This window comes from Mandrillus leucophaeus, unplaced genomic scaffold (genome assembly GCF_000951045.1).
Source record: "Mandrillus leucophaeus isolate KB7577 unplaced genomic scaffold, Mleu.le_1.0 Scaffold147, whole genome shotgun sequence".
In the NCBI taxonomy this organism is placed as follows: Eukaryota; Metazoa; Chordata; class Mammalia; order Primates; family Cercopithecidae; genus Mandrillus; species Mandrillus leucophaeus.
The window spans coordinates 2140489-2166712 of record NW_012101443.1 but is presented as its reverse complement, the minus strand read 5'-3'; the positions used below and the strand labels follow the sequence as shown (position 1 = coordinate 2166712).

Here is a 26224-nt window from a genome sequence, read left to right as displayed (position 1 = left end):
CCAGGCGTGGTGGTGCATGCCTGTAATCTCAGCTACTTGGGGGGCTGACGAAGGAGAATTGCCTGAAACTGGGAGACAGAGGTTGCAGTGAGTCGAGATTGCGCCATTACACTCCAGCCTGGGCAACAAGAATGAAATTTTGTCTCGGAGGGAAAAAAAAAGAAGTAAAGCTAGTGTACATTCCTTCAGTTTTTAATAAGCCACTTCTTAAAATATTATTCAGAATACCAGATTATAGTATTTCTAAATAGAAGAAAAGTTTATTTCCATACTTCCTTCAAAACCAATCAGCCCAGCCTGGGCAACATAGTGAGACTCCATCTCTACAAAAATTTAATATTAGCCAAGTGCGGTGGCACGCATCTGTAGTCCCAGCCACTTGGGAGGCTAAGGTAGGAGAATCACTTGAGCCCTGGAGGTTGAGGATGCAATGAGCTATGACTGCCACTGTACTCCAGCCTGGGTGACAAAGTGAGATCTAGTCTCAAAAAAAATAATAATAAACTGCGCAAGGTGGCACCCGCCTGTTATCTCAGCTACTCAAGATGCTGAGGTGGAAGGATCACCTGAGCTTGGGGAAAGTTGAGGCTGCAGTGAGCTGTGATTGCACCACTGCACTCCAGCATGGGCAACAGAATGGAATCCCATCTCAAAAAACAAAAACAAGAATTAGGCATGGTGGCATGTACCTGCAGTCCTGGCTACTCAGGGAAACTGAAGTGGAAGAATTGCTTGAGCCTGGCGGCAGAAGTGACAGTGATCTGAGATCTCGCCACTACACTCCAGCCTGGGTGACAGAGCAAGACCCTGTCTCAAACACTAAAACAAAAACCCAAAACCCCAATCAGCTAGTACTGTTTTTTTGTTTGTTTGTTTGTTTTTTTGTCTGAGACTGAGTCTCACTCTGTTGCCCAGGCTGGAGTGCAGCCCAGGCTGGAGTACAGTGGCACATTCTTAGCTCATTGCAAACTCTGCCTCCTAGATTGAAACAATTCTCGTGCCTCAGCCTCCCAAGTAGCTGGGATTACAGAAGTGTGCCACCACGCCTGGCTAATTTTTGTGCTTTTAGTAGAGACAAGGTTTCACCATTTGGGGCAGGCTGGTCTTGAACTTCTAGGCTCAAGCAATCCACCTGCTTCAGCCTCTCCAAGTGGTGGGATTACAGGTGTGAGCCATTGTGCCTGGCCCCCATCAGCTAGTACTTTACAGATTTTGACACAGGCTGGGTACAGTGGTTCAGACCTGTAATCCCAACACTTTGGGAGGCTGAATCGGAAGGACTGCTTGAGGTCAGGTGTTCGAGCCTGCAGTGAGCTATGAGAGCGCCACTATACTCTAGCCTGGGCAACAGGGCAAGGCCCTGTGTCTAAAAATTAAAAGAAAAAAAAAAAAAAGACCAAGACTTTCAATCACTCTTATTTGGCACAGCAGTAAGAGCAGACACCATTTACAGAACAACCAAGAACTTCACTAGGTGCATTATACACCTCTCTCCTTTACAAGGGTAGCTGTTACCCCCACATAAAGTGTATGCTGGCCATCTTAAAGGCATTCCCAAAAGAGCCATGAATTCATTCCCTAATTTACCTGTATATCTTCAGAAACATCTCCCAATAACCATCTTTTAGCCCCAAATCTTTTAGCAAATCTTAATCCCAAAATGACTTCAAGGTTTCTCCAGTTTTTGACAACCCTTTTTGTACTTCTTTCATATTTTGTTTTTCTGATAAGCATAACCTAGGAAATGGATAAATAATAGACAAGAATGTTCAATCGGCTGCTTTACTGAGCTAACACCATCAAGGTTTAACTCTCCAACATGAGGAACAGAGAACATAAAGCTATTAAAATACCTCATACTGATGGCAATTGAAGCATGTAACAAACTGATAGTTTCCCTACATTTATGAAGTTAATTAGCTCTTTCTAACTTATGTACAAGATTTCCGTCAGGAATATACTACCACATAGAAAGTCTATTCCCCTGCTAAGGTCTGCAAACCATTTACAAAGACAGAGCCAAATAAAAGAGCCTGCAAATATGTCAGTGCTGCACTTCTCAAAAATGTGTTCTTTAACGTCTGCCAGATGTCTACTTGTTACACTCTCACATGACAACAATTATACTTTTATTTCTAATATGAATTGAATACTAATAGAAAATAAGGTGGTAAACAGAAAGGGAACTGTTAGAGCAGAATAATAAATGTAGAGATGGGCTCCAGTTGAGGCCTGCCATCACTTGGATATACATGACCAATGACATTTCTCATATATAAAATGAAGCAAACTAACATTTCTCAATCTGTATTTCAAAGAACGTTCTCCAGGTCAGTAACAGGTATTACATGATGAAAGAGCTGGATTTCAATAAAATCGTCTTTTTTCTTCAGAATGTATCGGTCTTCAATAAACGAAAATGCAATGTCAGTTTCCAAAATATATATAACAAAAAGCATTCCCCCAAATTCCTGGGCTCTAATACTAATTTTTTTTTTACTTTTAGAATCAGTATTACAAAAAAACTAGTTTTGAAACTTTACAGATTTCAAAATCCAGTTCAATGAATGTTTGAAACTTAAAAAACCAGATACTGACTTACAATCTTAAAACAAACAGATTAATCCCATTCATTCTAAGGAGATAGTTTTCAGGCCCATATGGGACTGAGCATGGAACAGATGGTCTTCAGGGCATAATGCCCATCTAAAACAATCTTTCAGAATGAAAAAGTTTGCGAATCACTTAATTAGGGTAATGGTTCTATTTTAGAGTATTAACTAACTGCTACATGACGCTGTATTTCTTCCAAGTATTCCCCCATTTAAAAAAAAAGGAAAGGGTGCTTTTACAACAACTTATGTTTTTGTGAATTTAGGAATTTCAAAGCACTTCTCAATAATCACATCTAGTACTGAACTGGTAGCATGAGAGTCAGCAAAAGAATTAATCCCTGATGCCTCCACTGTATGTAATGAATTCACTATTCTCTTATAAATTTAGAATGACGGTGCTAGATATATGCCATTCTTAGAACTAAGAAAGTAGACACTCTTTTTCCCGTAGGGATTGTCTTATGGACCCCAGGTGAGAAAGACTGCACCACAACCGTCACAAAGGTACAGAACTGCTGCTTTAGAAAATTATGTATAAAGTCTCTGAACAAGTAAACAAGCATTCCGTTTTAATTTACAGCGCTTAAGAAAGGAATCACTCTTACTTAGCACAGTAATAAGAACAGCCACCAATTTACAGAACTATCAGGAACTGAGCCAGGTGCATTATATGCCTATCTCCTTTTATCCTCACAACAGCACAGGTAGCTATTACCTGCACATAACAAGTATGGAAATTGGGCTTAAAAAAGTTAACTCATTTGCAAAGGTCATACAATGAAGAGGTAGCAGAAACAAGATTAGATGCCATGGCTGATGCCAAGACTAATGTTCATTAAACTCTACCTCATGATGCTCATTCTTCGATAGTCCAGATGCATCAATTCATTTGAAAAGAAATCCTGTCATGTATACCATATACAGAATAACAACTGAGCACAATATAAACTTATTTGGATAATTAAGAGGATAAGCTAAGATCTTACGATGCTTCTTCAGTGTACTAGACGAAACTGCTGAAGACCAAAACCATGTCTTTTTTTTTCTTCATACCCTTAGTATCTTTGCTCAGTGCTAGGTACATAACAAGCATTCAATAAATATTGAATGAGTATTTCTGAAGTAAATAAATCATCCCAATACCAGGGAAAAAAAAAAGAGGTACTATTAAAAACCTTCTAGGCTAAAAGACAATTGCTTAAACTAGCTTAGGTAATTTTTCTAAAATAATTTTTATATAGATAAATTTGCTGACGTAGGCAATGAGGACACAGTGCCCCCTGACTGCAAACTGCACCAAATGTTTACCACATTATCAATTATCACCAAATCCCCTCTTTCTCTTCCACTCCTTCTAAGGGTCTTCAATTCCACATTTCTCTTGTCTCCTCTCCCCTTCTCATGTGTTAAGCCTAATTCAGATTACTGAATGAATGGTACTAATGGCATTTATAAACTCAAATATAGTATAACTTGGTTTTTGTTAGGCCAATGTGTCCACCTGGTAAAAGCTTTTGTTTCTACATATTGAATTAATTTCCCAATAAGCTACTTGTAGATCCTTAAGAGCTAAGAACATGAGTACAACTGGAAAGATAACTAGACCTCTAAATTAAAAAAAAAAAAAAATCCAAAGTTGATCTTAGCCTGCCCATTTTATAAAAGGTAACCCCACTTTTTAAACATTATCTCTTAAGAAGATTCAACAATCACAAGTGTCTTGCAAAAATGCCTGAATGTTATTCTTAGGCCCTTATGAATTTTTTTTCCCCAGAAAACTTAAGCAAACAACAACAACAAAAGACTTAATAAGAAATACGTAGGCCGGGCATGGTGGGTCATGCCTGTAATCCCAGCACTTTGGGAGGCCAAGGAGGACCGATCGCCTGAGCTCAGGAGTTTGAGACCAGCCTGGCCAACAATGAACTCAGTCTCTACTAAAAAACACAAAAATTAGCCGGGCGTTGTAGTGTAATCCCAGCTACTCAGGAGGCTGAGGCAGGAGAACGACTTGAACCCACAAGGTGGAGGTTGCAGTGAGCCGAGACTGTGCCACTGCACTCCAGCGTGGGCGACAGCAAAAGACTCCATCTCCAAAAAAAAAAAAAAAAAAAAAATTACGTACAGCCATCCTTGTCTTCAGGCACTCTGAGAATATTTTAGCCAGTGATGTTTACATGTGGCATCAGCCCATGCAAGATAGGTTTCTGTATTTATACACTAAAATTTTTTTTAAAAGTATGAAATGCCTTCAAAAATGTTCAAAGCTTGAGAGAAAAGCTTTTTTCATTAGTCAAGGTGTTTTGATATGGTATTAATATCTAACAAAAGGAAAAAAATTCTCTCTTCCCCATGAATGCTGACATGGATTGGGGAGAATGGCAATTTTAGGCTGTCAAGAGCATACCAAATAACTAAAATATCTAGAAATGAAATCGACTCATACAGGATGTGAAAATTACTGGCTTTCAGTCACTTTTGGCTATTTCATACTAGCAGAAAGTAAAAATTATGGAACATGCAAGTAAGGCTTATATTACATTACTATTAAATGATAAATCAAGCTACTTTTAAGATAGATCTTTACTACTGTTAACTACAATTCAAAAAAATTCCAATTGCTTCGGTAGCTCCAACATTTATAAGTGAATCAGAAAATAAATAACGAAAATGAAAAAAAAAAAGTTCTACTGTTAAAAAAAACAAAACAAAAAACCACCACCACCACCACCACCTCTGGGGGCCAGGCACAGTGACTCAACGCCTGTAATCCCCGCACTTTGGGAGGCCAAGGCAGATGGATCACAAGGTCAGGAGTTCAAGACCAGCCTGACCAACATGGTGAAACCCTGTCTCTTAAAAAAATACAAAAATTAGCTGGGCGCAGTGGTGCATGCCTGTAGTTCCAGCTAGTAGGGACGCTGAGGCAGGAGAATCACTTGAACCCAGGAAGCGGAGGTTGCAGTGAGCCAAGATCATGCAAGTGCACTCCAGTTGGGGCAAGAGTGAGACTCCATCTCAAAAAAAAAAAAAAAAAAAAAAATCTCTGAATACTTTTAAGAACTTTTGTGGCCAGGTGCAGTGGCTCATGCCTGTAATCCCAGCATTTTGGAAGGCTGAGGTGAGCAGATCACTTGGGGTCAGGAGTTCAAGACCAGCCTAGCCAACATGGCAAAACTCCGTCTCTACTAAAAATACAAAAACTAATTGGACATGGTGGCGCACGCCTGTAATCCCAGCTACTCAGGAGGCTGAGGGAGGAGAATCCCTTAAACCCATGAGGCAGAGGTTGCAGTGAGCCAAGATCATGCAACTGCACTCCAGTCTAGGCAACAAAGCAAGACTCTATCTCAAAAAAACAAAAAAAAAAATTTTGTTACCTGGGGGGAAAAAACCTTTGAAGACCTAATTCAGATGCCTAAGATTCAAGGCCGGGCATGGTGGCTCACGCCTGTTATCCCAGCACTCTGGGAGGCCGAGGCGGGTGGATCACCTGAGGTCAGGAGTTTGAGACCAGCCTGGCCAACATGGAGAAACCCCACCTCCACTAAAAATACAAAAATAGCCAGGCATGGTGGTGTATGCCTGTAATCCCAGCTACTCGGGAGGCTGAGGCAAGAGAATCGCTTGAACCCGGGAATCAGAGGTTGCAGTGGGCTGAGATCGCGCCATTGCACTCCAGCCTAGGCAACAAGGTAGAAACTCCATTTCAAAGGAAAAAAAATAATAATAATAAAAAAAATTTTTTTAAGTGGTCAGGCACGGTGGAGCACACCTGTAATCCCAGCACTTTGGGAGGCCAAGGTGGATGGATCACGAGGTCAAGAGATTGAGACCATCCTGGTCAATGTGGTGAAACCCCGTCTTTACTAAAAATACAAAAATTAGCTGGGCGTGGTGGTGCGTGCCTGTAATCCCAGCTACTTGGGAGGCTGAGGCAGGAGAATCGCTTGAACCCAGGAGATGGAGGTTGCGGTAAGCTGAGATCACACCACTGCACTCTAGCCAGGCGACAGAGCGAGACTCCGTCTCAAAAAAAGAAAAGTTAATTCTACCTTCTAGAATAAGCAAAAGGACAAGCTAAATCCTATTTTTCAAATAAATATTAAAGCATTCATATAAACTATCATTTTTTATACTTCCCCAAGTGAGTTCACAGGAAAATTATCACTTTCTCTTGTTTCAATAATAAATGTGATGTGAAGATAAGCTGTAACCACTCAAAACCAAAAATCTGAATCATAAAATGTGCTATTATTCAACTGATTAAAATTAGGTTTCTACTTTAAAAGCATTTTAATAAAATTTTAATTTGATTGCATTAAGCTTACAAAAAATGTCCTAAGTATCAACAGCGTATAGAATCTCACTGAGACCACTAGAAGGCTAGTAATCTAATTTATTGAAATATTTATGTCATGCAACTGGGTGTCTCCATATTCACCTACTTTTCTGAAATTGCAATTTACTTAAGCAAATTTTCCAAATTTAAAGTTTACTTTTTAGCAATAAATTTGGAGAATTTAACCACTGAGGTAGAAACTATACTTTTTAAATGTACTAAGAGAAAATAAAATTAAGATTGAAGGAATTATTAGGAACACTCATTAATGGACAACTCCATAAAATAGTGACTGAAAGAACCAGGAAAGTCTATAGTGTCAAATGCCTCTACACTGAATAGGCTAAGGACTCCTTTTTATAGTTGTCAGCTGTCACCTTTTGTCACTTCTCAATGCACGTAAGAAACCTCCAGAACGTGGCTGAGTGCAAGTTTTGGAATGAAATCACCTAATGGAATACTGACTAGCTCCATTACCTTAATAGTTATGTGACCCAGGCCCTTAACTTCACAATATTTTATCTGTAGTAACATATCAGTCAATAACATTTTAGAATCATTTCCCTGTCATATAATCCTCAGGTCTCCTATGAATTTATTATCCATCTTATACAAGTTCACAAAAAAGAGGAGCTACACAGTTGCCAATTTAAATGTTATGTACCTTCAGGCGGTGCATGGTGGCTCATGCCTGTAATCCCAGCACTTTGGGATGCTGATGCAGGGGGATAGCCTGAGCTCAGAAGTTCGAGACAAGCCTGGCCAACATGACGAAACCCCATCTTTACCAAAAATACAAAAATCAGCCGGGCATGGTGCCACATGCCTGTAATCCTAGCTACTCAGGAGGCTGAGGCAGGAGAATCACTTGAACCCAGGAGGCGGAGGCTGCAGTGAGCCAAGATCGTGCCACTGCACTCCAGTCTAGGAAACAGAGCAAGACTCCATCTCAAAAAATAAATAAATAAAATAAAATAAAATAAACGTTATGTACCTTCAACAAGCATTAAATATACTTGTTCCTACAAGGATTAGGATATGATATCATGATCATTATTATGGGATTCAGAGATGGAGGTAGGAAACCACTAAGGTTATCTAGGGTGAAATTCTCATTTCTATCTCCTCTTTCTGTATCCACCCTTCCTGCCTGGAACCTCAAAATAGGTAAAATTCCTAATAATAAAACATAACCAACTGTACAAATGTATAAATCCTGCTATCCATCATTTCAGAGAATAACTGATGAATGTTTGGTGGATCCCCATAGAGGAAAATAACACATTGAAAACGAAGAACAGTTTAAAACTCTTATTCCAAAATTCTACAGTAAAATGAACCATCAACCAAAGACAACACTTGGCTCCGTGTTTGACTCTCAAAGAGAAGTTTAGTTGAACTACAGCAACAAAAACCTTTTAAAAGAGGAAGAAAAGCAAAGACTCAGGTATCTGAGCACCTAAGCAGTGGACAGCACTACAGCCCAAACCACGGATTTTCTCAATTCACACATCTCACACCACCTTGTACTCAAAGGAACAACCTTGAAGAACCAAAAATAAAGCAAAAGACGCAACTTACAAAGTAGCATTTTTTCCTAAATTAAATTCACGAAGACGAATTTCACTAAATACCACCTTTTTTAAAAACTAATTTTTAAAACATGGGAGTATATTCCCTCAACAGGAAGATGTACTGGTCACTGTCAAAAGTACCACAACAAATCTGTTTAGAGGACACAACCAAGAAAAAAAATTAACTTTTTTTTTTTCTTGGGACAGGGTCTCACTTGGTCACCCAGTCTAGAGTACAGTGGTGCCATCATAGCTCACTGCAGCCTCGAACTCCTGGGCTCAAGCAATTGTTCAGCCTCCCTAAGTGCTGGGATTACTGGTGTGAGCCACTGTGCCCAGCCCAAAAATGTATTCTTTTCTTATTTTTTTGAGACAAGAGTCTCATTCTGTTGCCCAGGCTGGAGTACAGTGGTGTGATCTCAGTTCACTGCAACCTCTGCCTTCTAAGTTCAAGTGATTCTCATACCTCAGCCTCTCCAAGAATCTGGGACTGCAGGTGTGTGCCACCATGACTGGCTCATTTTTGTATTTTTAGTAGAGATGAGGTTTCACCATGTTGGCCAGGCTGGTCTTGAACTCCTGACCTCAAGTGATCCACCCACCTTGGCTTCCCACAGTGCTGGGATTACAGGTGTGAGCCACCATGCCCGGCCTCTAAAAATTAATTTAATATTAAGCACAAACAAAAGCTTCCTTATGAAAGAAACCAAGTTGGCTTGGTTGTCAATTTCTAGAAAAGGAAATAAAAACATATACGACAAGAAAAGTCAGTTGTCCTTGGTACAGTATTTGACTTACTGTGGTAATTAGGCCGGGCACAGTGGCTCACGCCTGTAAGAGGCCAAGGTGGGAAGATCACTTGAGCTCAGGAGTTTGAGACCAACCTAGGCAACATAGTGAAACTCGTCTCTTTTTTAAAAAATTAAAAAGGTAATTAATAAAAATATTTCAAAGAGAAAAACTAGGGGGGATCTTCATTATACCTAAACATCTAAATCATTAAATATCTACAAAATACCTTATGCAGACTTAGTACCTAGTATGTCATTCACTGATTTAACTAAAAATAAAAATTATCACTACCAATTACTTACATCTCAGCATCTATTAGGATCTTTTAATTTTACTTCTGAATGTTACTACAAATATTCTTCATAATTTCTCTATGTAGAGGTCTAGCTTTTATTTTTGTAACATATTTGTAACATATGTTAAGAATGTCTTAGAGAATAACCTTGCTGCCCTAAAAGGTAAAAACTATGAAGCATCTTGTCCTATTTTAGAATGGGAAAAAAGCAATATAGAGGAGTAAAATGATTCGCCCATGCTTAAATGATACAGTGGAGGCAATACAACTAAAACATGGTTTCTTTATACTTGTCCATAGCTCAGTAATTAACATCATTTGGAATTTATTCTTACATCCATGATTCCTTAAAACAATATACCAAACATAATCTAACTTTCAATTAGCAAATATTCAATACCCTATCACAGTTCTTTGGGGTTTTCTTAAAATTTCTAACTCCTACCTTCATGTCAGGCTATAAATTGCTAACTTTCCTGATATCAACTTACATGCCTCAGAATCCCATTGCTTTCCCACCTATTCTCATCTGCTTTAAGATAATAAAGCTAGTAAACATAAGACTTATTAAAAGTCCAAAAAAAGGATCAGAAATGCTATGCAAAAATACCCCCCAGGGGGCAGGGGACAAGGGAGAGGAGGGGACATGGCTTTGATAGCAATTTCAAGCAGTTTTGGGGCTCCTTACATTCCAGAGCTGGTTTAACCTCTGGATTAAGTGGAGTGTTACCACATGTGGACCGGGTCCGCCTTACTTTTCCTAATGAGGCCAAAGGGACTAATTCAAACCATTATCTCAGATCACAATGACACAGAATATGCCTCCATTTCCACCACTGAGGAAAAAGAATTACTGAGTTTCTCATACTCAATTAAGGAAGGAAGCAACTAGACATCCCAAGTAAAGCCAGCACCCTCCTAAAAGATCAGGCCACTGCATGGTACAAAAACAAAAAAGAGCCCTCCATTCCATGTCCAATTAAATCCAGACTTCTCAATCTTACATTTAAGGCTTTTCAAAGTTAGCCTTATGTATACAAAGCCCATCTGATACCAACTTGGACTATGTCTTATATTCTTTTCTATAAACATCTGTGTACTTTGAACCTCTTTGCTTAATGTTTTCTTTACTAAAATGACTAAGCCCAGCAGCTATCAAACTCCTCCTCAAGCATGTGATCTTAACTTCTCTGACTCCCAATACTCCTTTATTAGTACCTCTCCTAAACATCGTTTTCTACCCTGTCATACTTTTCCCAAATGCAATTAGATTTCCATCTCAAGCCATTCCTTGAAATATTTAAAACAGCTTACAAAGACAGAAATGTTTTGAGATAAAATAAATTTAAAATAGGTGAAAAAAAGTTGAAGGACCAAAAATTGCAGGAGAGTAATAGAAGGAACCTTTTGTCATTTTTCTTAAATACAAACACACATTTATTCTTGAATTCAACTGCTGGCTCTCCTTAAGAAGAGAGATAGAGCTATACATATACTTATTAAATAAATTACATTCTTTCAGATACCTAAGAGATTCTATTTTATTTTTTTATTATACTTTATGTTCTAGGGTACATGTGCACAACATGCAGGTTTGTTATGCTGCTTTTCTGGAATGTAGTTTTATTCTTGTTGCCCAGGCTGGAGTACAGTGGCACAATCTTGCCTCATTGCAACCTCCGCCTCCCAGATTCAAGTGATTCTCCTGCCTCAGCCTCCCAAGTAACTGAGATTACAGGAATGTACCACCACGCCCAGCTAATTTTTTGTATTTAGTAGAGATGGGGTTTCACCATGTTGGTCAGGCTGGTCTCGAACTCCTGACCTCAGGTGGTCCACCCACCTGGGCCACCAAAGTGCTGGGATTACAGGCGTAAGTCACCACGCCCAGCTATATTTTCAAGACAGGGTCTCACTCTGTCACTCAGGCTGGAGTACAGTGGCGCCATCTCAGCTCACTGCAACCTCCACCTCCCAGGTTCAATCATTCCTTCCACCTCAACCTCCCACGCAGCTGGGACAACAGGTGTGCACACCACCATCCCCAGCTAATTTCTGTATTTTTTTTGTAGAGACAGGGTTTTACCATGTTGCCCAGACTGGTCTCAAACTCCTGGACTCCAGCAATCAACCTGCCTCAGCCTCCCAAAGTACTGGGACTACAGGCACGAGCCATTAAGCCCAGACCAAAAAATTGTATTTCTTTATACGTGTATCTACATACATGTGTATATATATATATCCTTATACTTTGAAAATGGCAACGTGAAAAGGCGCACCAACAAGGAACCGAATAAACATTAGTACTGTGGCTCTTTAAACATCAAAATGCTCAAAATAATCAAAATGCTCACATTTAGCATCAACGGTAGCACGGATGTTTTTCACATTTTAAATAATTTAAGATGTACACCACTTCCTTTTTGGTAGAGACCCAGGAGTCCCCAGCAGACAGAAAAAAAAGAATTCCTCCTCTCTACTGCCTGGAAGAGACTGACAGTGGAAATCTATGTAGTACGAAAAGGAAGCCAGCAAAGGTCTCTACAATCACTGATATAAGGAACCAGTTCTAAATATTCGTGTTAGTTCACATTTACCTGGATTTTTCACCACTAAATATATTTGGGACAGCCCAGGTGGGTGGACCACCTGAGGTCAGGAGTTCGAGACCAGCCTGACCAACATGGTGAAACCCCATCTCTACTAAATACAAAAAATTAGCTGGGCATGGTGGTACATTCCTGTAATCCCAGTTACTTGGGAGGCTGAGGCAGGAGAATCGCCTGAATCTGGGAGGCAGAGGTTGCAATGAGACAAGATTGTGCCACTGCACTCCAGCCTGGGCAACAAGAACAAAACTACATCCCAAAAAAAAAAAAAAATTAAATTGCAGAAAACCTTGTCTTAAGGTTATAACCACTTACCCTTCAAATCTTTACAATGGAGGCTGGGTCATCAATTTTTTGGGAAAATGGGTTTTGGGGATTTTTTCCCCCTTTTTCAAAATGAGAAGAGTAACATATTGCTTTGAGAGAGAAGACAGGAAAGTGAATACAGAGTTTTGTTAAATTGTGGACTCTGCTAAGCAAAGAAACCCTGTACTGAATCATTTTGCAATGAAATTCACTATCCCCCTCATTTATTTCCTTCATTCATTAACAAATTATATAAATGTATAACGTCCAACATGGTTCTTCCAGCTTCCCACTTCAATCCAAACTACAGATTCCCTTTACACTAATCTTCCCGGAACACCATTTAGTCAACAAGTATTGAGGGCCAACCATTCCGCAATTCAACCTTCAGTCACTTCCTATCACTTCCTGGACAGTGACGAGACTTATTAACTCTAGTAAATCCAACTGTTGCCTTACTGCTGCCCAGGTGTTTTTCTTATTTCCCCCCATTTTTATTAATATTCTCCCACTTGAAACATTTTCCTTCACCCTAAAACTTGTGAAAAGTCACTTTAAATAACACTGCTTTTCTGACCTACCAAAGGTCAAATCCATACCATCTGTGAACTTTGCTTATGTCTTTTGAAAACCCATGTTCCAGGTACAGTCTAAGAAACAATTTGTAAAACTGTCTCGGCCGGGCACGGTGGCTCACACCTGTAATCCCAGCACTTTGGGAAGCTGAGACGGGCGGATCACGAGGTCAGGAGATTGAGACCATCCTGGCTAACACGGTGAAACCCCATCTCTACTAAAAATACAAAAAAAATTAGCCGGGCATAGTGGTGGGCGCCTGTAGTCCCAGCTACTCAGGAGGCTGAGGCAGGAGAATAGCGTGAACCCGGGAGGCGGAGCGTGCAGTGAGCCGAGATCACGCCACTGCACTCCAGCCTGGGCGACTGAGCGAGACTCTGTCTCAAAAAAATAAATAAATAAATAAATAAATAAATAAATAAATAAATAATAAATAAAAAATGTCTCAGCAAATTCGCCTAATCAAAACTTGTTCCTTCATGGGTTGAATGAGATCAAGATTTCCAACTCTTAAGTTTCTGATTCTTTGATTTAATATTTCATGTTGCTTAAAACTATTACTTAGTCCTTATATTGCCAAATAACTGCCACATGCATATATATCTTATTATACTATTATACACTCCCTGGGGACAAGGACCATATTTGATTATACCTAAGCATTGGTTTTTTTGGCTCACACACACAGCAAAAAGTAAATCAGTTAATTCTCTCTTAAAGGAGAAAACAGTTTTATCACCTGATCATAAAGAACTTTATCTTTCTGTTTTTAGAAATGTAAGTTCTCCTTGGTTTTTCTTATGCCAATATTAACAGTATATTTTCTTGATTAAGCAGATTTTATCTAATAGGCACTGAAATAGGCTTTGAATACATGGAGCACATCAAACATCCCCATTTCTATTCATGAAGCTTAAAATAATCAGATAATCATGAAAACAAAATCTAAATACAAACTGTAATAAGCATTATAAAAGAAAAGAACAAGGTGCTATTAAACAGTTATTAACAAAGAACCTAAGTTTAGATTGGTATGTCAGAGGCAGCCTCTCAAAAAGTGAGTTCAGCTTTAAAGTTGAATGAAAGTGAGATGGCATAGGGGATATTCAGTCTAAAATAACAGCACGTGCAAAGGCCTAGAAGAATGGATGAAAACTGAAAAACTTTCTGAAAGGTCAAGTACAACTGGAATGAAGAAAGTTGGGGGAAAGAAGCATGATGAAGCCAGCAGTAAGCAAAGACAGAAAGAAATAACCTTAAAATAAATGGAAAGGCTTAAAAGGGGTTCTGGGCAAGTGAGTTACCTGAGCAGACTTCCATTTTAAGAATACGATACAATATCAGAAAAAGACAAGACATATGCAGGAGGCTCTGTGAGGACGCTACTACATGCAGTGCATTAAATGAGAGCTGATGTTATCTTAGAGCAATGGCAGTAAGGATCGAAAAAAAAAGATGAAGATATATCTTAAAGAAATGATCAAGATGTAGAGAGCAAGGAAAAGAAACTATCAGGAATGACTCTCAAGTTTCTAAAGTGAAGAACTGCATTAAGAAATGATATTTATCAAAATAAAGACAACTAAAAGAGGAAATTTGAGGGGCTAGGTAATCAAGAGTTACGTTTATGACCTGTTGAGACTGGTAAGCCTATAAGAATGCAAGCAGAGATGTTATGAAGGCAGGTGACTTTACCAGTGTAAGGCTAAGAAGAGAAGTCTGGACTAGTGATAGGCATTCAGGAGCCAAAAGCATACAAACTGTCTTTACAGCCATGGGGACAAATGATTACCTAGGGAAAAGGCAGTGAGTATAAAGAAGACTCAGAAAAACCTAGGAAACAGAGTCTGACAGAAGAGAGAAATCTGAAAGAGAGACTGAAAAGCAATGGCCAGAAGAGTGGGAAGAAAATGGAAGATTATCACAAAAAGCAAAATACAGTGTTTCGAGGAGGGCAAACAAAGGTTAAGTAGGCCTAATTGTGCTGAAAGGTCAAGATTTCCTGGTCAAATTGACTGGTAAAGAAGAAATGGGGTGGTGGAGGGCAGCTTTTGAATATATGTGACACTAGGAAAAAAGTTAACCTAGAATCTAAAAAGTTGTTATAATTTTTTAAAAATCAGTATAAAGATACTCTAAAATTTTTCAACCCGTGTAGTTTTTCTTAATGAGCCAGTAAAGCATGTTCTTACCATGACATATTCAACTTTAACAACAGTGAGAAGGCAAAAACCACCAAAGTTCTAATACTGCAGCACCAGAACAGGTCATGCTTAACAGCTTCATATTTTAAATTAAACTTTCTCTTTTATCTAATTTTTTAAATTGAGATGGGGACTATGTTGCCTAGGTTGGTCTTGAACTCCTGAGTTCAAGTGATCCTCCTATCTTGGCCTCCCAAAGTGCTGGGATTACAGGTGTGAAATTGAACTTTCTAAATAAGAAATAGAATTTATGTGTTTTGTAATTCTGAAGCCAATGTTGCAAAGGTTGAATCTAAATTATTAAAAAATTAAAATGGTTTTCCTAAAATTTCCACATAAGTTTCAAAAGAAAAAAAAACACATGTCCACCTTAACATTTAACATTTGAATGTCTAATGCATTCCAGGCACACCACTGTTATGACTTTATCCACTTTTTTCTCACCAAGGACTTGCAAGGAAATGTTACGTTCTATGGCAATTCCATCAGTTACACAAATGCACAAAGCAATGAAGCAACGAAGCCTGCCTTTTTTTTTAGGTTTTCAGACACTCTTAAGAATTCCTTATGGGCACTACTAGCCTTACCTCTTACTAGCTCTGTTAGAAGTAAAACGGCACTAGATTTTGAAATGAAAAAACAGCCTTGAATCCTAGCTCTGCTTTACTGTTATGCATGTAACCTTAGACAACTCACCCTCTCTAAACACTCAGCAAGTTTCAGTTTATTCACCAATAAAATAGAAAAAAACTTAATTCACAAGTTTAGAGTGGTTAAATATGGTAGATATTAACTGAATCTAATACTAACACTTTTCATCACTTCTATGAACTGAAATTCTGAATTACATACTATTCTTACTTCTAATGAATATAAACCAAGTAATTCCACTCTTAAAATTTATGTATTCATTAGAGAACTTGGAGCAATGACTTTATTAAAATTAGCATCATTCTTTACACTTAATAGTATTCTACCATCGAAACAGATGTGTAATAATACTAAACACACACATCTATTTTTTCACTCCTTCCCTAAAACCCCACTAAAATGACAGAAAAGCAATTTGTTAAGATGTAAAGACATAAGCCCACAAAAACTAGGCAGATGAAAAGACAATAGCAAAAAACATTTGAAAGCTGGAAAGCAGACAGTTGAGTGACAAATGACTTAGCAAACACTAGAAAATTAAATCTTTAGCAAACAATGGAGAATGCCAAGAACAAACCCAATTTAAACTGCAAAATCCCCAAAAGACTCAGGAATTGGCAGTACCACATCTATGTAAGTGGGATGTGGGGGGAAAGGGTGCTAAAATTAAAAAGATTGTTTAGAAGTCAGTTTAAGAAGCAGCCAGTCCTACAGATTCCCAACTGTCCCTCCCTAATCCCAAGAAAAAAAAAAGTATATTGTCTGAAGAAGGTAAAACATAAGATCACAGGACTAAGGAAATCAGGCACAGCAAAATGCGGAACATACTGAAAACAGGGTTGAGTGAAGAAACGTATCTGGGGATCCCCCGAAAACCTCTCATTCCACATCCCCCTCACTGCCCACCCCACAGAATGCTTGTTGAAAGGCCTTCAATTCCAAGCAAGAAATCAGGAGAGCGCCTTCTTATAGGGACCTAACCAGCTAGGAGGATACAGAAGAAGAAACCAACACTAGAAGTCCTCCAATCAAACAGCCCAGCCAGGTTACCATATAGGAAAGCTAACAATTGACAAGCCACACTCAGAATTTCTAATTAGCGTTTTAATTCCTTACTCTTACACATGACTACCAACTATCTTAGGAAGAAATAAGATGAAAGAAAAAGACCAAAGCAAACAACAAGAAAGAAAATAAAAACCGGAGGAAATAGACCACACAGAAAGGAAAAAAAAAAAAAAAAACTTTAAAAAAAAGCTAACATTTTATATATTCAGATAGCTAAGAAAAAAATACTATCATTACTAAAATAGAATAGTATACTATTAACAAGGAGCAAAAAAAAAAAAAAAGCACTTGGAAATTAAATATGTGATAAGGGAAATGGAAACTCAATAGAGCAAAAAGAAGAACAGGTGAAAAATAGTTGAGAAAACAAAAGGAAATTAGAAGACCAGTCAAGAAGGTCCATTATCCAAAAAAGAGGAGTTTCAGAAACAGAGAAAAAATGGAAAGACATAATCAACAACCTGACTCAAGAAAAAGTCCCAGAATGAAAAGATGTTTCCAAACTGAAACGGTTCACCAAGTACTCAGCACAGTGGATGAAAAACGACCCACACAAAGATCCATCATGGCAAAACTTCAGAACACTGGAAACATAAAATCTTATAATGCTTTTAGATGTTTTAAAAATGAGGGGAGGAAAAGGAAGGAGACAGAAAAGGAAGGGAAGGAAAAACAAAATACACAGGTCACATACAATATATGAGAAATCAGAATGGCTTCAGATTTCTCAAAAGCAATATGGATGTTAGAAAGTAATGGCACAAAATATAAGAGAACATAACTTCCCCTCCCTTGGTTTTCTTCACCTAAGAAAGTGTCAGAGTAAACTAAAGCCATTTTAAAACAAGTAAACTAAGAATAAAGACACTAGTCTCCGGAAAATGGAGATCCAACACAAGGGAAAGTGAAAGGAATCCCAGAATAATGGTTGTGTACCAAGCCAAGAAGGCAACCAGTCAAGAATGGAGGTCAGGGGGTATGAAACTTCCTAAGATAAAATTGTTAACAGTATCTGATATTGCAACATCTTAAAAGGCATCTGATGAAAAGTGGAATTAGTGATAAATATTGAGAAAACTAGACAAAGAGGTAAAAAAAAGATAATGAACTCCAGCCAGATTACTCTGTGGTAAAGAGTCAACAAGCCACATGGAAAAAGAATTAAAAATATGTGTATATATACATACACATATATATATAGTAGAGACAGGATCTTGCTATATTGCCCAAACTAATCTCAAACTCCTGGCCTCAAGCAATCCTCTCACCTTGGTCTCCCAGTGCTGGAATTATAGGCATGAGCCACCATGGCCAGCCCCACACTGCAAATTTCTAATCAGCTCTTTAGTCCTTTAACACTTATTTGCAAGCAGACAATCAAGACTTACCAGACATCTAAGGAAAGGTTCTACAGGAAAGGTAGAGCCCAAAACATACAAAAATGGGAAGAGGGTGGGGAAAGGAGGGGCAACTTGGAGAAAACAGACAATGCTGACAGATGAAAACTTGGGAGTGGAGGAAAACCCATTTCTATTATAGACAGGTGGAGATAGAAAAGGGAAGCAGCCACAAAACACTGTACAGGATAGGAAAAGTAGTATTTGACAAGAATACTGAATAATCAATAGTGATAACTACTGGGAGGAAGGGTACCGGGAAAAAAGGAGACCAGGTAGGTAGATAGTAACAACAAAATTAAATCTTCATTTTCTATCCAGGAAGTTAATAAAGACAAAAACAAATGAAAGGTGTATTTTATTTAACAAATATTTACATAGGGCATGTGAGTTAGACAGAGTTCTAGGGAATTTCCAAATTAATTCAATTCTTATGTCAACCCTATGAGGTAACTACTGTCATCTTTTTTTTAATGAGAAAATTGAGGCATAAAGAGCATAAATAGCCCAATGTTACTTAAAACTAGTAAATGACAAGAAAATTCAAATCTAGGCAATCTAACTCCACAGTCCATGCTCCTAATCAGCAGGCTATGTTACAAATCTAGTAGTAAGACAAGCAAGTTATTTAGAGACTGGGAGGTAAATACCACAATTATCATCTAAAAGAGATGAAAGTGATTATTTCTAGGAAAGGAAAACTGGAAAGTAAGGCTGCAGGAAGCTCTTCCATGTATTTCTTGGACAACCATTTAAACTATCTTTAAACTGTGCATGTATATCTTGAAAAAAACTTTAAAAATTATAATTCGGTATTTTAGTTAAAGTATTTTAACTGATAACTACTGCCATCCTCAGAAGTAGGCAAAATGAGTATTACTCCTATTTTATAAGTAACATGCATGCCTCTTAAATATTTGAGGACCTACTATAAAACAGGCACTGTACTTAGAAGACAGACATCAATTCACTTAAAAATGTTGAAGAGAGGTACAAAAAAAGCAAGTCTTTTTATCCATTTCCTTTCCATTTGTTGCATAAATTATATGATCCTGCATCTCTCACAGTTGTGCTTAAGATGAGGGACAATATAAACTTCAAATCATGACCAAAAAAACAAAACCAGAGAAATGTCTGCTAATTAATTCAAAAAAATACTTTGTCCCTGCCCTTGAGGAACTTCTAGTCTTGTGGGAAAGATTGGTAAACATAATTATAATTGAATGTATACAGTGCTTAAATAGAGGAATATTAAAAAGTGCTAAGGAAACAATATCCCCTGAGTGAAAACAATGCTTTGAAGAGAACATCTGAGCTAAGTCTTGAAGGATGTATGGAAGTTTGACCCATTTCACATTAAGAGGCTGTGCTAATAATAACGGTCACAAAACATAAAAGATGAAATATCTGTATTTTCCCATTCTTGTAAAGGAGAATTCACAGTTCATGTTATAGTCTAAGACATTAAGACTTTTTTTTTTTTTCTTTGAGACAGGGTCCTGCTGTGCCACCCAGGCTGGAGTACACTGGCGTGACCCCAGCTCACTGCAGCCTTGACCTCCAGGGCTCCAGTGATCCTACCACCTCAGCCTTCCAGGTAGCTGGGAACTACACACATGCGCCACCATGCCTGGCTAATTTTTGTTATTTTTTTTGTAGAGACAGGGTTTTGCCATATTGCCCAGGCTGGTCTCAAATTTCTGGGCACAAGCAATTCACCCACTTCAGCCTCCCAAAGTGCTAGGATTACAGGTGTGAGCCACTGCACATGGCCTGACATTAAGACTTTTTAAATAAGAATGATTTTTTTCAAAACAAGATACATAATCTTAACACCCTGATCCATGTTTATAGTCTCTCCCAGTGATCAAGTGAAGGCACTTTCCACATGTCTAAACATTTTATAATCTAAAGTGTTAGAGTATTATTTCAAAAGATGACTACAAGATAACCATCCTCATTTGTCCTACTACCCAAGTTATATTGTTAACACATTTCCTGATTCACAATATTAAAATTATATATGTAGTCTCTCTCTCCTGAGACAAATGGTGACCAAGCCCACAAGATGCAAGTGACACAGAGGCTACCATGGGAAGAAAGGTTTTAAAAGTTTTTAAATCATATCATTGTTTTCTCTTGTAGTTATTCTTAATTTATCTTTCAAGGGCAAATTTAAATGAAATTAATTTCTTTTTCCAAACTGTAGTGATAAAAGAAATAATCTTCAGTAAAACACAATGAAGAATATAATATATATATTTTCTGATCTTACGAGGTGTTTTAGGGCTACATTCCGATTTTACAGAATTTAAGATATGGCTAAAACAAAAATTTTCTGGTTTTTAATCACAAAACTTTGATGTTAACTAACCAAGGCCCAAATAGGTAGTAAATTCAAAACAGTCTCTGCTCTTGAGGAACTCCTGGTCTTGTGGGAGAGACTGGTAAACATAATTATAATTGAATGTGTACAGTGTCTGAAGACAACTTGTTGTATTAGATCAGTATTTCCTTATTTCTCATTATGTCTTTTTGTTCCTTTTTAGAATTCCATAATTTCCATAATTGGCTTATTAATCCTTTTAGCAATTATTATCTGGAAAAATTAATTTTATATTAATATCTTAAACTGGGACCCTATTCCTATAATTAAAAATCTAGTTGAAAGTAGCATCATTTGACTTTGTCTGGAACAGCAAGCTGTGGAAAATCCTATCATGTCCTACCAATAGAAAGAAAAAGAGGGGAAAGACAAGCCAGGGGACCACAAATGGTAATTACAAAATCAAGGCAAGTTTGAATTCAAAATGAGTGTTTTCATTTGTGTATTTTACCCATCTTTTATTTCTCTAAACTTAGCATCCACATAATATAGCTGTTTTTATAAAGGCTTCACTCAAATCATAAATTTGACTTAAAAAACATTAATAATTGTGGTAAATAATTCTTTTAAAATTACAGGTGAGTATTAGCATGAGAAAATTAAAGGTTTAACAATAATAATGGAACAATTAAGGAAAGTACCTCCTAAAAGTTTATCTTTTAGACTACAGTTTTGTACAAATAATACAGAATACATTTGGTTAGGTAAGAAGGTTTTAATTACATGACTATTAGAAAAATAATAAAAATCCTGAAAGACAAGATTTTATCAATTTAACCATGTCTTTACCTTATCTTTTAAACAACTAAATAACAAAAACCTCACTGAAACATTTGACCTTTGTTTTCTTTTTCTAAAATTACAATTATTTTGCAATATGCTCAATTTTTCCAAAGCAAAACCCACAAACATACATATAAAATATAAATGCTTATATTAGCTTGATGAAAGTTTACTCACAAAACCCTCCAATACTAAAATAATAAAATATCTTGCATGCTTAACTCCAAATTCCACAGTGAAAATGATGTCTTTTCATAACTCCTATAATAGTATTTTAATCAAGGTTAGTAACAGACTGGCAAATTTGTGAAAGAATATTACTTTAAAAATCAAGTAGGATTTAAAACGATGTAGAAACATGAAAGATTTCACAACTTTTCTAGCCAGTCAGCTTCAAAGACACAATTTGATTCAATAAGAGTTACTGGCATATTATTTTCAGTCTAAGTGAAAAAACGCTTGGTTTAATAATGTACTTTAGGCTTTCTGTATCTTTTTGGTAAGGAAAAAAAGGAACAGGTGGAGATTAGCCGGAGACCAAGGTCTTATTTTCATGCCTCTACAAATTCAGTCCTCCAAGACTTACTTTCTTCTATTCTTTAAAATGGCTACCACCTTGATCTACCATGCAAAAGAAAAAATGTACAGCATACTATCAAGATAAATCTGGTTATTTTGATGGTTTATGTCCTCCTTTCCCGCAAAATACTTTAAGATTCCCATTGCTTTACTGTTCAGATAAAATGACCATTAAATAAGCACACAAAAGTTGGTCAGTTGCGGTATGAGGGCAACCTATATAACCCAGATTAAGTCATCTTTCATACCGTATCTGACTAGGAAAAGCAGGCAACAATATCTTTCACAGACTAAGATCAAACAGTAGAAATGAAAAAAGGATGTCTAGTAAAGGAGAACAAACGTGGGAACCACAACCCCCCAAGAGATTATTTTAGCAGCTCAAAATAGATTAACTATTATGTGGGCTAGCAAAAATTAAGCTTTCCATAATTAATATTTCTAAAAAGCATTTTATAGATAATAAAACCACTTGGTGCCCCCAAACCTATTTTTAATGTGAACACATGCTCAACAACTATTCTGAAAATATTGTTTACATATTACTATTTCCTACCCACTCTGAAACCATTCCATAACTCTTGCTCTATAAAACTTCTCATAAAAATGCATTTTTCACAAAAATGAAAATATACAATGCTTTGAACTAATTTTGTGCATACATGTAGCTACTAAATAGGTAACTTCAAATCTGTTGAATGTCTCCAGAAATATGACATGATCTTACCTCTCATCCTCGCCATCCACCAGGGGTGTCGTCAGCGGTAGCACCTTCAACGGGAAAAGAGAAGCAGAGGCTGCTAGGCTGCTGCTACTCCCATCTGAAACTGCTGACATTCCCCCACTGTCACCACTGATAGTCTGAGGTAAGCCAACTAAGGAGGGCTCCGCTGGGCGCCTGGCATCTTCAATTTGGCTTCCAATTGCCTGAGCTAATGATTGTGCAGAGAACTGGGTAGAACTTAGTGGTATCTGTTGTGCCAAAGGCAAATTTATATTAGTTGCTATCAAGGGAGATTGACTAACACTTTGAACCAAATTACCATTTTGGGTAGCAGGGGTTTGTGCTATATTTTGTGGTGGAACCAAGTTTGCTGGGGCAGAAGGCATTCCAGAAGGACCAGTTGAACTAACCTGACTTGTAACAGAAATACTGCTAGCAGAGGGCAAAGGACTAACTGCAGGCAACTGCTGTGAAACAACTCCTTGAGCTACTGGTTCTACTCCTTGTGGCTGGGGAGGCACAGTTAACAAGGTACTTTGGGATGCAATAACCAATTGTTGAGGAAGGCTTGCAGCGCTAGTTTGAACTCCCTGATGAATAATCCCAGTTTGAGCAGGTGGAACCACTTGCGAAGATGGAGGAGCACCTTGCTGAATAACTGAAGGTGGAACCTGGGTAGAGGGCTGCTGCACTGCAGTAGGTATGTTTGCTTGCTGACCAATATTTGCAATCTGACTGCCAGTAGGTACAGCAGACACTGCTGCCTGAGCCTGGCCAACAGGCTGGACAGATGCCCCTGCAGGTTGTGCTGGGACTGCTGTGGGCTGCACTGGCAGCTGGATACCCTGTGGCTGAGCCACAGGAATCACTGTTGTTCCTGCTCCCACTCCTGCAGAACTGGGCTGTCCGGACGACATTGCTGTTTGAAGAATTGGCTGCTGTTGTACATACTCTGAAGCAGCATTTTGAGTCACTGATTTGACATGGCCTGGAGCCATCTGTGTAGAAACCATTGGTTGCTGTTGTCCATACTGTAACTGTTGGGGTGGTGGTGCCCCTGGAAGGGGAGTTTGCACTGGAGGAGCCGCCTGAGAATATGGGAGCTGGGGTTGAGCCAAACTGGAAATGGAAGGCTGCTGACCTAAAGCTGAAGTTACACCAACCACATTTACAGGCGATGGCTGGATACCAGTTGCAGCACTCATAGTGGCTTGCAGAGGTACTGGCTGAAGACTTTGCTTTTGCTGATAGCTCAGTTCTTGAGACTGCAACTGTACTTGTGAGATCTGTGACTGAGAAATACTCTGTGGTATACTAACTGCTGGAATACTCTGTGGACCAGCGCTACCAAAATCCATCTGTTGGAGGGTCACACCTTGGAGAGCTGGTTGTTGCTGTTGTTGCTGCTGCTGCACCACCACAGTAGGAGCTCCCATCTCTCCACTTCCCACACTCTCTGTATAGTGACTCAGTGTGCTGACACTACTGCTCACTGAACTCCCACTAGTGCTCTCCCTTTCAGAAGTCACTTCTATCGGATTTTGCTTTACAGTCTCCACCACTTTATTTATCAGCACACCTTCCGTAGCAGGCACAGCATTTTCTTTTTCATAGAACTCAGTGCAAGTCCATCTACCTTTTTTAAAGGGCTCAGAACTAGAATCTAACTTCACAACTCTGAACCTCGAAGTGTTAACTGTTGGTTGTTGCTGCTGACTTGAAACCGATCCCCCAGTCATCCCTGCAGCTGCATTAGGGACACTGCTAACGGCAGCGGAGGAAGAAATAGTACCATTGCCCATGCCACTCAAGATATTCACATTAACACCACTGGTAACTCCAGGCCCAACACTCACACTAGCAGCACTAGGAATATTGCTTGTACTTATATTAGCATTACCAAGCATGCTGCTTGTCATATTAGGATTCAAACTACCCACAGCAGTAATATTAACATTATTTACTGTACTAGTGCCAGTAACAGAACTTATACCTATTCCACCTGTAGTACTTGGAGCACGTATATTAGTCATTACAGATGCAGGTGAACCACTGGATGATACAGCAGAAGTTGGTGCAACTGGTGTGATACTGTCAGAGCTTCCAGTTGTAGAGAGTTTTCTAGATACTGGGCTTGAGGGTGGCCCACCAGGAATGGATGCACTGGCCACAGCAACATGAGATGGATGGTGGTGCCCATGTTGGAGGTGGTGCCCATGATGAATGTGATGGTGGTGATGGAGGTGGTGTGGATGAGCATTCCCATTGATCACAACATTCTGTTGTGGAAGGTGAGGCAAATGAGGCTGAGGAAGGTGGGGCTGGTTGGGAGAGACTGCCCCAGGTGTCTCGGCTTCCTGGAAGTTATTTAGGGTCTCTTCTGAGGAGCTGCGTTCGGGCTCCCCTAAGTCAGTAGCCCTGGAAAGTGACACATCAAGGATCTCCGAAGAAGAGAGATCTTCTGTGTGAGATTCATCCAAATCATCATAGCTCTCAGTGTCCTCTGCTATACTGTTGTTAGAGCTGATACTAGCGGAGATCTGAGCAGGAGTAACGCTAGTTATCTGGAAGCCACTTTTCTTTTTCATTTGAGTTCCGCCTGGCGCAAGAGGCTGTGCCTGCAGCTGAGCCTGCGAAAGGAGGTTCAGGCTTTGTGGAGGCGGAGGCTGTGGTCCCGACGTAGAAGATGCTGCAGGGGGCGGCGGCTGAAGCAGCGACGGAGGCGGAAAATCCTCGGAAGATGTGGCACTACTACCGACGCCGGTACCTGCTGCATTGAGAGCAGAGGCGCTGCCACTACCGCTGCCCCTTCGAGGGAACACTGCCGGGTGCGCCATCTTCCTAGCGCTAATGTCTGCAGCGGCGGCGGCCGCGGCGGTGGACTCAGGCGGCTGGTGCATTGTGTTGGGTACCGGGGGGGGGGGGCCGAGGAGGCGAGTGCAATTTCCTTCTGCACCGTAATCTTTGTATTCGAGACGCCGGAGAGGAAAACGGGACCTGACGCTCCGCCTGGCGCGATTCCTCCTTCTCCTCCTCCTCAGCCGAAGGCGCCGGTCGCTCCTGCCTTCGAGAGCGAGCTTCGGAAAGGAGGATGAACGAGGGTGAACAGGGCGGCCAGGGACCCGAAGGGGGGACCCCTTCAGTCCTTCGCCATTCACTTTCCCCTGTAGCCTCACACCCCCCTTTATATTCCGTTTCACGTGGGGTGCGGGGCAGGAGGGAGGGGGAGAGCGCAGGAGGGGGAGGAAAAGCGAGAAATGCCCACCTTCTCCGGCCAACTCCGAAGCCGCCTCAGCCCCCTCCTCCCGCCGCGGCGGCGGCCG

At 39.3% G+C, this 26224-nt stretch overlaps 1 protein-coding gene across 4 annotated transcripts in view; it reads right to left on the bottom strand.

Annotated features, from left to right (window-relative positions):
• Positions 1-26197, bottom strand: part of TSC22D1 (TSC22 domain family, member 1) — a 144316-nt gene extending 118119 nt beyond the window's left edge. For 3 of the 4 annotated variants that reach the window (XR_001005437.1, XM_011974611.1, XM_011974612.1), the window contains exon 1: positions 22905-26197. Coding sequence is in view for 3 of the 4 variants with exons in the window: in XM_011974611.1 (XP_011830001.1) it covers positions 22905-25801 (2897 nt within the window). In the remaining variant the exon portion in view is untranslated. The remainder of the gene's footprint in view (positions 1-22904) is intronic. The other variant, XM_011974613.1, reaches the window with a different exon arrangement.
• Positions 26198-26224: the final 27 nt, after the last annotated feature.